At 37.6% G+C, this 12,541-nt stretch overlaps 1 protein-coding gene across 1 annotated transcript in view; it reads right to left on the bottom strand.

The window, feature by feature from the left end:
* The window catches only part of TXNRD2 (thioredoxin reductase 2), a 32,215-nt gene that overhangs the window by 5,710 nt on the left and 13,964 nt on the right, over positions 1–12,541 (bottom strand). The window contains exons 12-15 of the mRNA XM_054645823.2: positions 8,018–8,154; positions 2,588–2,683; positions 2,295–2,387; positions 1,453–1,524 (exon numbers count right to left, since the gene is read on the bottom strand). Of these exons, the coding sequence (XP_054501798.2) occupies positions 1,453–1,524; positions 2,295–2,387; positions 2,588–2,683; positions 8,018–8,154 (398 nt within the window). The remainder of the gene's footprint in view (positions 1–1,452; positions 1,525–2,294; positions 2,388–2,587; positions 2,684–8,017; positions 8,155–12,541) is intronic.

Raw genomic sequence — 12,541 nt, 5'->3', positions numbered from 1 at the left:
GCCTGTGCAGTTGCTTTCATCAGTATTTTCACAGAAGATCCCTACCATTATCAGCTGTATTTTCACAGAAGATCCCTACCATTATCAGCTGTATTTTCACAGAAGATCCCTACCATTATCAGCTGTATTTTCACAGATGACCACTAACAGTTCCAGGATATTTTGTACCTTTGTGACTCAGACAGTAAACACTTACAGCAGCATGTTTGGTGAGATACATTTACCACAAGGGGCACATAACCTAAAAAGGAGTCGAGCCTCAGAAGCAGCCAAAGATGAAGATTAATAAGTATCTAGGAGAGCCTGAGTCATTGCACACTTAACTTTTATTAGAGAACTTAATGAAAATGTTTTAGTTCCTGTAAGGACACCATCTTTATAATTATGAAAAGAAAGTCAGTCTCTCCCTGCATCCTTCCATCAGGCATTAAATTATCACTAATCTACCAAGTTCTGCTATTCAGTAAAAGCTTAAATTCTTTCATCAGGAATGCCAGGAACAGCAGCAATCCTGATGTGGGACTTGAAATATTAAGGCATTTTAAAGGAAAAATTCTTGAAATAGAGTTTGAAAGACTCAAGTTAAATGTTTGTTTATATGTTTTAAGAGTTTAGTAAGGACTATATTAAACATCATCCAACAACTATTATCCTGTTACTACTACCCTTAAATATTTACTCTAATTGACATAATTCAAAGGGAATACATAAAATTGAATATCATCACCTTTGTTACACTGGTACTTGGGACACTTAAGGCAAGCACTTTCATAATTCAGAGGTGACAAAATGCAGTGAGAAAAACTGACTGCAATTAGTGACAATGGACATTCCTTACATAACAATATAATATTGGACAATATAATTGATGGACCCATTTATGCAAAAAAGACTCTTCCCTGATGATGAGGAGAAAAGGAAGAAAAAGGAAACTATGATCTATTCTATCAACACTACACTTCATCTTAGCTAAGAGTCTCTACTGTAGGCAAGAGCATCAAAAACTTTTCCAACACTGAAGCAACTGGACTGCTGCAGAAAGACCTTTTCAGGTCTGGCACTTTGGTCTAAATCAGGATTTTTTTTTTTCATGAGTAGAGACTGAATAGTTACTGTAATTTTGTAAGCCTTATGCTTTATTTTTGAAGGTATCAGACTTTTGGCAAGAGGTGTCAATATAAATATTTCATGTAACAGTCAAGAACTTTGCTGGGAGAAGCAGAGATCTGAATCTGAAATACTTTTTAGAACCTTAAAAGCAGTTCAAAGATGGTATTGATCAGCAGAATGTCAGTTCTGAGTAATGCCAATATCTGTAAAGCAATTTCAAGATGTCTGTCACCAAGAAAATATCCATCTTGAGATGTTTTTTTGCCAAACAGTGCTCTTTAAAGTTGGCTATACCATATCCCCTTTTAAGTTAAAAGCAAGTTAAAAGCCCATAAAACTCACTTTCATATAGCATTGAGTTGCATCTCTTTCAGCCACTGTGAACTCTAAAGGTTTATAATATGCATGGTATACCTGGTAGGAAAAACAGTAACGTTTTCTGTTAGAGAGTACTATTATAGCAAAACCTGGTATTTATTACTAAAATAACTACTATTGCTACATATTTATACCTTTGTACAAATATTGATTAATTTATGACCTGTTAGTCATTTTAAAGAAAAAATATGGAGAGAGCTTAACACAAATCTTTCTCAGAGAATCATTAGATTAAAAACAAAACTGAAAAAACTTTTACAAATAATGCTACTGAGACTAATGGACCAAATTAAAGGAAAAAACTTAGCATTTTTAAGCTTCTCTCAAAGGTTCAATGCCTTCTTTACTGAAAAAAAAATGAAATCCAAGAACCTTTTCATATCTATAATAATGCACCCCACAACAAAATCAAAACTGCAATATTTGCATTCTGAATAGTAAATTCTTATTTTTTCATTAATGATTTTTCCAAGTGAGTAAGAGTAACACAACATAACTTTTCAAGGATAACTTGTAGAAAGTAACATAACCATTATTTAATGATGCTGCACAAGGTAACTTGCTAAAATGGCAGCTACTGTAAAGCTGCCACACCCTATCAGTGATTTTAAGCCCAGCAGGCAACAGTTCCCATTGTGACCTGCTGCAATACTACTGAAGTTCTGAGCACTTCTGCAGACACCAACTCCCTAACTGTAAACACAGTATTTTGGGGACCAAAAATTTTACCTAATACAGCAGTAAAAATTCTGCCTTTCCACAGGGCAACTCTGACACCAACTAGAAAATTGAAAATGTTTTCATACCTCAATATTGTCTGATCCATGACGTTGCACAGCTGTTTCTTCTGACAGGCCAACACAACCATACTCCAGGGGAGTGAAGACTGTGGTAGGCACCTGCTTGGGAGGAAGCAGAAGCTGTTACTGCTGAGCCACGTGCAGCAGCTGCCTGGCAGACACTTGTGCATGACTGAGGCACAGCTCGGGCACACACCTCCACTGTGGCTGCTGCCAAAGCTGCATTCCAGGTGACAAAATGCAATTCTTTACAAGAAAAAAGGCAAAGATTGTTCTTACTGCAGAAAGCCATAACTCACATTGTCATAGTCCATCAGCTCTGCAGACTGGCCGAAAAGCCGCTGAGCCAGCAGTTTTCCTGCAGCTATTGCTGTGGGTGTTAATTCAGGACGGCCCTAAGGAGAGAGCACAGAGCTTTGTTTGAACTTAAGGAAAAGCAGCATCCAAAGATTCCTCCTGGGACAATGGTCAGAGGAAAGCCAAATCTTTGGAATTCCAGCTTGGTAGCCAGGGCTCCAAATAGAAAAAACAATAATAATTTCTGTCCAAACAAGCTTTAAAGTCGGAGTTTACTATCTGTCTTAATGGGGGGAAATGTCACAAATATGTCAAATCTTTATATCTTATCATGGCACCTCTTGAAAAGCAGCACATATTCACATGCTGACTGTTCACTTCACTCCTTCTCTCCAAAGTAAGCCATGAGGAAATTTTTCAAAGTGTCTTTTTAAAGCAAGAAGAGCCTAGTTTAAAGCAACAGTGATAATATAATATCAGACCTTTAAAAAGAAAAATTGTCTGACACATTTTTACAGAACACAGGCACAAAACCCAGCTGTTTGTAGACACTACTACCAACTTCCTCGCTTGGTCCTGGACTGGAAAAGTGGAAAGCTCTTTTGCTAGCACTGTGACCTAAAGGGTGAGCTGGTCCTGCTCTCAGGCTCTGCTGTTAAACAGGGGCTTGAAAGAGATTGCTATTGGCAAATGCAAACTTCCTGCAAGTGAGAAATGGAACGACAGCAGGATATGACCAGGGTGTGCTCCAGTTCAAGCCATGAATCCTGGCTACCTTTTATATCCAAACAGGGCTGTAGATGTGCCAGAACCCTAATTCTGAGTGCTGGCACAGCACTGCTGGAGCGTCAGAACTGCAGAGCTGGTTTTAAAGAACTTGAAAGTTTTTGAAATTTGAATTAAGATATTTGCAAGGGAATATTTTCAGGCCCAAGGAAGAACAGTCCAAAGAACAGTTAATAAGATTAAACAAAATTCATAGATCTAATTAAAAAACCCCATTGGTTAAGAGTTCATCCAAGACATATCATCAAAATGCTTGCCTGACATGAGAAAAGAGGTGACAAATTCAGAAGGAATGATGTGGAAACATAAGAAAGCCATAACTGAGAAGCACTTTTGTGGCACAACATGAAATGCTTTATAAAATGTGTGAAGTTTTGATTCACACACGTCCTATTTAGATACAACACTTGCCACACTCCTGCAAAGCCCTACTTTGAGGCAGTCATTCAATAAACTCTCAAAATCAGTTCTCAGCAGAAAATAAAATAAGGATTCCCCATCACACACATTTAAAGTATTTCACTTTTTGTCATTACCTAAAGTTTTTTAGCATTTACTGGAATCCATTGCTCTTTACCAGCTCATCTTTTTTTGTATGTTGGTAGACAGAATCTGTACATGGTATTAGCTGCCATTTTCTTCAGTACACATACCATATTAATTCTCTGCATATTAACAGGCATGTAGGCTTTTATCTGTAGTAATAACCACTTAGAAGTTCAATTGCAAAAAACCAGTCTGAAACATTACATCTAACCTAATAACAGAAATCACAATTCTAATTGTTAATGAAGGCTAATCTATTTTTCCTCCACAGCTCATGATAAAACACTAAGCTGCAAGTCTATCCTTTTTTCCTTCTAACATCCCTCAAGTCACAATTTTTCAAATCAGGCATTTTGACTTTCAAGTCTGTAAATGTAATTTACCAGATGAAATTTGTTTTTTCTTACACACATTTGCCTGAAACATGTCTGCCAATCATTTCTGTAGCAGGAAATATATGTTGTTTTGGCATTCCAGAAATGAATAGAAGATTGGAACGAGAGATAAAATTGTGAAAGCACTGCCATGCATTCCATAAAACCCAACTAATTACTAAAACATCCATGCAGATAAAGCCCAATTCCTCATAAACAATGACTTAAAGACCTTCCTTGGTAAATATTTGAAATGAACATTCACTTTGCAGTCATGTGTAGAACTACTCTGCTGATAATTATGGATACGAATTGTTCGTAAGAATTCTCCAATGCATTATACATTTAACTGAGATGGTCCTAAGAGAGTTCAGAAAGCTTTGAAGTAATGTGTATTTGTTCTAACACAACTCTTTTTGGTCTCATTTCTATTCAAAGCAACATACTGTACATTCCACTTTCTCTACACATCTTTGTTGTAACACCCTTTGAAATATGACAGATGTAGAGTGGCCTGGCCATAAACCTCCTTCTGAGAAAATGTATTTATAGTGTGTGCCATGCTTTTCAACAAGAACACTACTGGAGGAAGGATTTTAACACAAAGAGTTTATATCAGCACTGAAAAAAAGAATTCACACTAAAATTCCAGCTTGATTTTCCTGATTCTGATTACAGGAAAATGCTAAAATGCAATTTCACCTGCCAGTTGAAAATAATGTTTTGCCACAGCTTGAATAATGTTTTTTGAGGGTACACTAACTGACTCACATCTGGAAGATTTTTTTTCCCTTTTTTTTTCCAAATGAAATCTTGGGTAACATTAGGATTCCATTCCATACAGGGGTGCAACAAGACACCCATGCACACACAGATTCCCATTTGTACCAGCTGGGTAGGACTCCCAAATGAAAACAGCCATTCTGAGCAATCAGGAAACTCAGCTGCCCCCTCACTCACTCCCCTTCCAGCCAGAGCATTGAATTCAAATTAAAAAAGCAGTTCTTGCTATTTGGTAGCAATTCAGTATTTATTCAGTGTGGAGTGGCAAAGGAGGGAGGAGGGCTTGGGAGCTACTCACAAAATTTGAGCAAAAGCACTTTATGGTAGCAAAGAAACTCTAACAGGGACAGAGCAGAGCAAAGAGAAATCCTGAGCAGGAACACTGGAGGAAAAAATAATTTTTATAAAGATTCTTGGGATCATTGATGTTCACTCACAGGAAACAAGATTCCCCTTCCTGTGCTCTTTTGGTAGGTCACACCCATAAAGCACCACAGCCAAGCTCTGCAGCTTTGTAGTTCTTAGCAGGATACCCTTGATTCTCATGCGTTAATTTGAGACATGCACCAACACAGAAATTTCTTTCAGTGCTGGTTCCCATGCCAATGAAATTAATTATCTAAATTAATTCTGTTTTAAAAAAACCCCAAAATACTAAACTAATTCAAGTATTCAAATAAAATAAACTCCATTGGTTAGCAAGTGGAATTCCACAGGTCACGTGCTGGAGTCAGGTAAGACAGTGGCAGTATTTCTTTTTATCTCTAAACACTTGAAATGCATGAGTACTGTATGATGATCACTTTAATTCCCTGCATTGAGCCAATATACAGATAAAAGCTTAAGGGAGTATTCTACAGAGCACTGATGCAGCTTTGTCATTTTTTCCCCCAGCTGTACACAGCATACAACTGTGCTGCTGTTTTTAACACTTAGACTTAGAAGTGTTTATTGAACCACTCAGGTTCAAAAATCTGCACTAATAAGGACAAAAGCAGGAAAAGGAAATCCAAGTTTTAACAACAAAATGAAAAGAACAAATAAATGAAGACATGATTTTTTAGATCCAGAGAAGGAAAGAGGAGAGCATCCTGCCTCCAACTTTATATTTCTTATCTAAATCCTCAAAGGGCAAAAGACAAAAAGCATCCAAAAGGAAATGACTTGCCCAAAATAACACTGCAGATTGGCAGCAAAATAAGCAACAGATTCTAACCCCTGCCAGCATTGCCTCTAACAACTGCTTCTTGGATGAAATTAAAAATAAAATTCTGGAAAGCAGGAAGCAGCCAAGCCATATATATCAGGGATAAGCAGGTGTAGGAGGCTTTTGTGAGCAGAAAGTGGATTTTAGGAAGTATCTGAGAGCAAGAAGTGACAAATACAGAGGGAATCTGTGAAATGAGAAGAAAGGAGAGGAACTCTACAAATCCCAAAGCTCTGAGTGACTGGACAGGACAATCGGACAGAGAAGTTGTGTAGAGTAAGGAGGAAAAGTAAAAAAGGAGAAATATCTGAGAAGAGTTTTAACGCAATTTAAAAGGAAATGGCAAGTCCACATGAAGATGGAGACAGACAGGAAGAAACACAAGTCTACACAGAGGGAAGAGGTCAGGAGTGGTCAGCAGATTTATGAGATTTAAGTGTCTCTGGCAGCTCCAGAGTCCAGTCAGAAATTTGCAGGGCTATTCCCAAGACATCATTTAATCCATTACAATCTCTTCAGAGACTAAAAGCACCTGTAAGGTTTATACATTTGAGAGATCTTTAAAATATTTTAAACACAGCAGAATGAGAAATTTTCTAAACTTCTCTAAAATGATACTACATATATTGTTTGGATATTGCTACAGTATTTAGCTTTACCAGACTTGTAAGGCAGATGCCTGCACTATATGAAAAATTATCTTGATGGAAAGGCCTCAATTCCAGTAACAGGTGAGAGAACTCTGTATCTTGTAATGCCCAGCATTGCTCTGTGTTCTACATATTGCCCAAATTTGCCAGGCACAGCAGGCAGATGATGACAACATGCTCCTGTAACTCTACAGTTCAGAATCCAGACAAGCATTTTTAATGAAATCAACAAATGTGAGGATGCCCAAGTTACAGCAGACAACTTGAGCTCTTATGTAAAATGAAAATTGGCAGATTGAAAGTATTTAAGTGCACATTTATCATGACAAGACATTCTTGTCATATATGACTATAGATTATCAATAGCACTAGAATAAGACCACAGAATCTGGTTTTACCTATCTAACAAGTAAATTATGTTACTTAGGTTATGATGTACCCTTCTTAAAAACAAACAAACAAACAAACCAAACAACAAAAAACCCAAACAAAACGCCATACCCCACATGTTTATTTAGCATAATCATTCACAAATCATGAAGAAAAGTCAAATGCATTTACTACTTTCAGTAATTACTTTTTCTTACTCTAGAGGAAAGTACTTCATTAGCAGCATTTTGCATCAGGGAGCTGATAAGCTGTTTTGTGATTAGTCTCAATGAACACCCAAAATACCCCAAATGCAGTCACAGAACTTGTCATGGTCATTCCCAGTAAATGTACTTAGCTACAGAAGAATTGCTTTCACTCAGCATTCACAGGCAGTATGAAGTCATATGTCAAAAGTGATACAAACATTATTAGAAAGATAATAGGAGTGATAAAGACATCATTATTAGCCTGTGACCAACGATGCACTCCCTGATAAACATCAGCAATAATCTCTCATGCTGAGATACTTCACAAGATCCCTGTGAAGGGAATTACTGACCCAGGTGGCTGGCATAAACACTCCAGCCCTGCCAAGTGAAAAAGTGGGAAACACTGAGATATACACTAGAGCATGACTACATCTGGGGACTAGTTATTAGTCAGGAACAAAGTTGGCTTCCTGTTATTGTAAAATAGTTTATGTAGACTCAGTACCTCTGTTATGTCTCCAACTGCATAAATGTGAGGAACAGAAGTAGCTTCACGGGCATCAACAATAATCTTTCCAGTTTCAGAGTTAATTTTCACTCCAACTGTCTCCAAATTGAGAGTTTTGGTGTCAGGGGCTCGGCCTTAAGGAAAAAAAAAATTAAAGTAAAAGCAATTGGAAAACTTCAGCGGTGTTATTCTAAAAAGCTGGCATCCTCCACTGTGGATCTCCAAGAACTTTGTTCTATTTGATAGTCCAAGCAGAAATATGAGAAAATTTATACTGAGAAAGCTGCAGGGGTGGAAAACATGGCTATGACATTCTGTGGGAAAGGAGCTCAATCACTATTGCCTTTGCTCAGACATCAGAGGGTTATCCTTTGAAATATGGAAAACCACACCCACTGGGAAAAGTACAAAAACCACACGATTTCATATTTATTGAAGATTCTAAATTTGGTTTTCTAATATAGCACAAATATACATACAAAAATGAAACAACTTTTACACTGAAAATTTCCAATAAACATTAACTGAATGGTGCCCAGTCCCAACAATGTGTTGTGTGTACTTTTGAATAAAAAATATTAATAATGCTGTTAAACATTCCTGAAGTCCTTGTTTCTTGTAATCTGAATACACTTATCTTAAAACACTTAGTATCCTCACCCTAGATGAAAGGTTTTGAGAGCAAAGTTGATAAAATTTAAGTGCTGATTTAGTTATCTCAAACTGTATTTGAGCTATTTCTGTAGAGTTTAGAAACATTTTAAATGTATTTAAAAACAAATGAGGCAAATCCAACCAAGCCCAGATTTTATTACAGCTTCCTATTCCAATGATATCAAATTATCTCATATTTTAAAAATATATTTTTGTAGTGTTTTCTGCATAGTTACCCCTTGATCACTGAAGTCTTAACAGCATTACACTGAGCTTCGTATAGAGTATCTAAGGAAGCAATTCCTGACCCAGAAATTGGAATCTTAAATCCTATCCAACTTGTTTGAAAGTTAATAAGCACAGTGAAATTACATGGCAGTAAAAAAATTTTTAAGGATCACACAGAAAAAAACCCAAACTGAATAGATCCAAATGAAGGAATTTTTTTAACATTGTGTCTGTTTTAGAGGCTTTAATGAACATGGATATATCTACACATTCAAGTCTCCTTTGTGTGAGTCACAATTTGCATTCAATTTAATACAGAGCTATGGCAAAGCAAAACAAAAGAGGAAATGTGTTTTCATTATAAAAACAAGCTCTTTGATGTTAATGTAGGAAATTATTAAACAAAAGGAAAACCTGGCTTGTCAATACAGACCTAATTATATGTAAACATATGATTCAGTGCTTTATACATCTTCCATATAGCCAGGCCCTCAAACAATGTCACATCTGAATGCCTCTGTAAAGACTTCTGTGTATTAATTTCATCTGGTGAAACCAACACTTCCTCTGGGAGCACTGACTGAAGCTGTCGGCACTTGGCTATCTGTCTGTCTTCCCTTCTGTGGTCCCCATGGGATGTTGATCTGCTGTTCCTTCTCTGCCCCCTGCTCCCCAGTCCTGATGCTATCAGGCAACAAAAATAATAAACCTCCAGGACCTTATCTTGGCTCGGATGTGAAACAACTTCCTACCGTTGTATTTCTTTGGGTATTGAGAGTAAAACCTGGGTATTCTGCAAATGGACAACTAATGGGGTTTTCTAGTTTCCTCTTTTTCCTGCCAGGCAGAGCCGAGAGAAAACTTAGCACGCAATGGCAGGCACTGAAAGAGGAAAAAAAGAAAACCCCTCAATAGAGTCATTTAAAGACCTGTGGCAACAACAGCTGAGTTTATCAAACCTGCAGGATAACACTTAACCTTTCCATTGCAGCCAATTTTAACATATGTACAGCTTGGTATTAATAGCTAAGAGTTACAAAAAAATGAGCTACTTCTCACAGCAAAGTTTCTCTCTCAATTTTACTGCCTAACTATTATTTTTGAAGGCAAAACCAAAATTTTTAAACACTGAACTGAAGCTTTACTGGCCTTTAGCTCTATGCAGGTTCATCCCCATAAACAAGAATTATACTTACTGATCTTGCTTCATCTCAAATTCAGTAGCTTAGGCTCATGATTATACATTGTGTCTTGGAAGGTTGTAGTGCCAAATTCAGGGAATTTTGATGTTTACCAACGTTCACTTACTATTATAAAATCAGTTCTCACCATTTCTCAGAAGGACTTTCATTTTATACCCATAACTCCTGATTTTTTCATATTTTCAACTTCAAGAAAGCATGACTTCACAGCTTACTTCTAAGATTCTAAATCCTATCAGGCACACAAACCCACTCTTTGCCTAAAATCAGCACATGGGCTTTTAGTTTGAAGATGTCCGGAAACTGCCAAAGAACAGGAATGTACAATTGTATAGGACACAAGATTAGATATAGCTTTCATTCAAAACAGCAAAATATGCCAGACATCTAGAAGAAAGGTGTAACTCAAATCTGACCCTTAAAAAGGTTACCTGCCTCTTGCACTTCTAACAGCACACCACAATCTCATCTTTCATAGACCCATACACTTACACAGCTGTGAAAACCACACAGAGCCCTGCTTTCAGTGCCAGCCCCCTTTTGCTTTTAACTTTAAAAGCAAAAGCAGCTTTTTGATCTGTTTTTGTAAAATCTAACAACACAGCTTCCTAAGGGGGCTGCCAGCCAGGGGGCTCTACTGCAGAGAGTGACAGGGGAGTGGCTGAAGTCACATCACAGACATGGCCAGGCTGGCTGTGGTGTGCTGTGGCATTTGTGTCCCATCACCTGCCCGGGGCTCCTGGTAATTACATCTGACCACAGAACATTGGGAACGAGTATCAGACTGTGACCTTCAGGTGCAGGACCTTCAACAGTGGAGACTGAAACAGCTAAACTCAGAATCCAGAGGCACAGCCACAGTCAGGTGAGTAGCAGTGGTAAATGAGTGACAGCATACTCTTATACCCAGTAAGATTTCCCAGGGTGATAAAGGTGCAGCTGACAGCAGAATTTTATAATGGGTCTTCCAGAGTTTCTTAACCACAGAAGTTAGAATGCCTGTTTGCCTCTCAACATCTGAAAAATCCAAACTAGAGCCAACTACACATTTTATTGTAGATGGCCACTGTGAGGATACTGCTGGGTGACAGGAGAATTTTTCTGGAATAAAACTCAAGCCAAATAATCTTCTCCACTTCTTCCCTATATATTGGCACATCACCTTATAACTTTATCCAATCTGACCTCAGTCTGACCTTAATCAAAATCTTGTCTGTGTTCCCAGTCTAAGTACTCTCTTCATTCTGAGTGCCTGACACATTCCCCAAATGAGTTTCAATACCACTGCCCTTTCCTCCTTCAAATGTCTCCTAAAACCCACAAGATGTTCCCTAAAACATAACCAGCTGATAATGACTAATAAAAACCACTTCAGTGTAACTACTGTTCAGATTACAGAAAATACAGACTAGAGCAAGATTAAATAAGGTTAAAAAAAGTTCAGAACCTTTATCACATTGATACCAGTGTGCACCATTTCTACAAGGATGCTTTTGAACATCCTTTACTGATAAACCTCCAGTGTGGCTGCCACAATTTGAAAAAAAATCTGGCCCTTAGTCAATACTGGGGCAGTAATTGCTTCTCTGGCAAGGCTGCTCACTGTACTCTCCTGTAGCACCAAGACTTTTTACACAGAGGGGTCCCCTCAGCAGAAAGCTTGTGCTGCAATGAGCAAAAACCTGCCTGTGGCCATCAGTGCACACCTGGAGTTCACAACGAAAGCAACTCCAAGTGACATGTAATCAAATTAAAAACTTACAGCATGGGACAGACTTCTAAAATTCTACTTTTCCTGTTCTCAACGTCCTGTAAAAAGGAAAAAGGGCTGGAAACACTTTCTGAGAAGAAAGTTACAGTTTCCTCTTACATTATTTCTCCCACACAAAGCTTGCTTTAACCAAAGGTTTGGTTTCAAAGGATGGCTCTGCAGTCTCAAAAATGAGCACTCAACCACCACTCCCAAGAGAGGTAGGTCATTGGCTTCAATCTCCTCAGCATTTAGATTGAACAGAATCTGTTTTCTGCATGCAGTAATTATACTGTTTTCAAAAAATTACTTTGGAGTAATTTTCTGCCATTTTAAAATCTATTTCTACCATCATTGAAGTAAAGGTAAGCATTACCTATCAACTCAAATAGCACCTTAGTGCTGAAATAGTTCTCAATCCAACCTTCTTCACATGTAGATTTAGAGGCATAACCTAGCACGTGAACAAGTTATTTTTTTGAACAAGTAGTTACAGGCTGGTATAATAAGTGGCATAAAATAAAAGTTACACTGAAAGTTTATGGGTTGGTTACACAAAGGGAAAAGCACATTAAAAATGTGCTGCTGAATAAAGTCTGACTGAATGCCCTTAAAATTAGATATTGGAAAAAAACCTAAAAGCACTGGCTGATATAATGGGATTGACAATTTTCATTAGGATTGCAG

Source organism: Agelaius phoeniceus, chromosome 18 (genome assembly GCF_051311805.1).
Source record: "Agelaius phoeniceus isolate bAgePho1 chromosome 18, bAgePho1.hap1, whole genome shotgun sequence".
NCBI classification, from domain to species: Eukaryota; Metazoa; Chordata; class Aves; order Passeriformes; family Icteridae; genus Agelaius; species Agelaius phoeniceus.
Note: the sequence above shows the minus strand (reverse complement) of the source record. Positions and strands in the feature narration are given on the sequence as shown.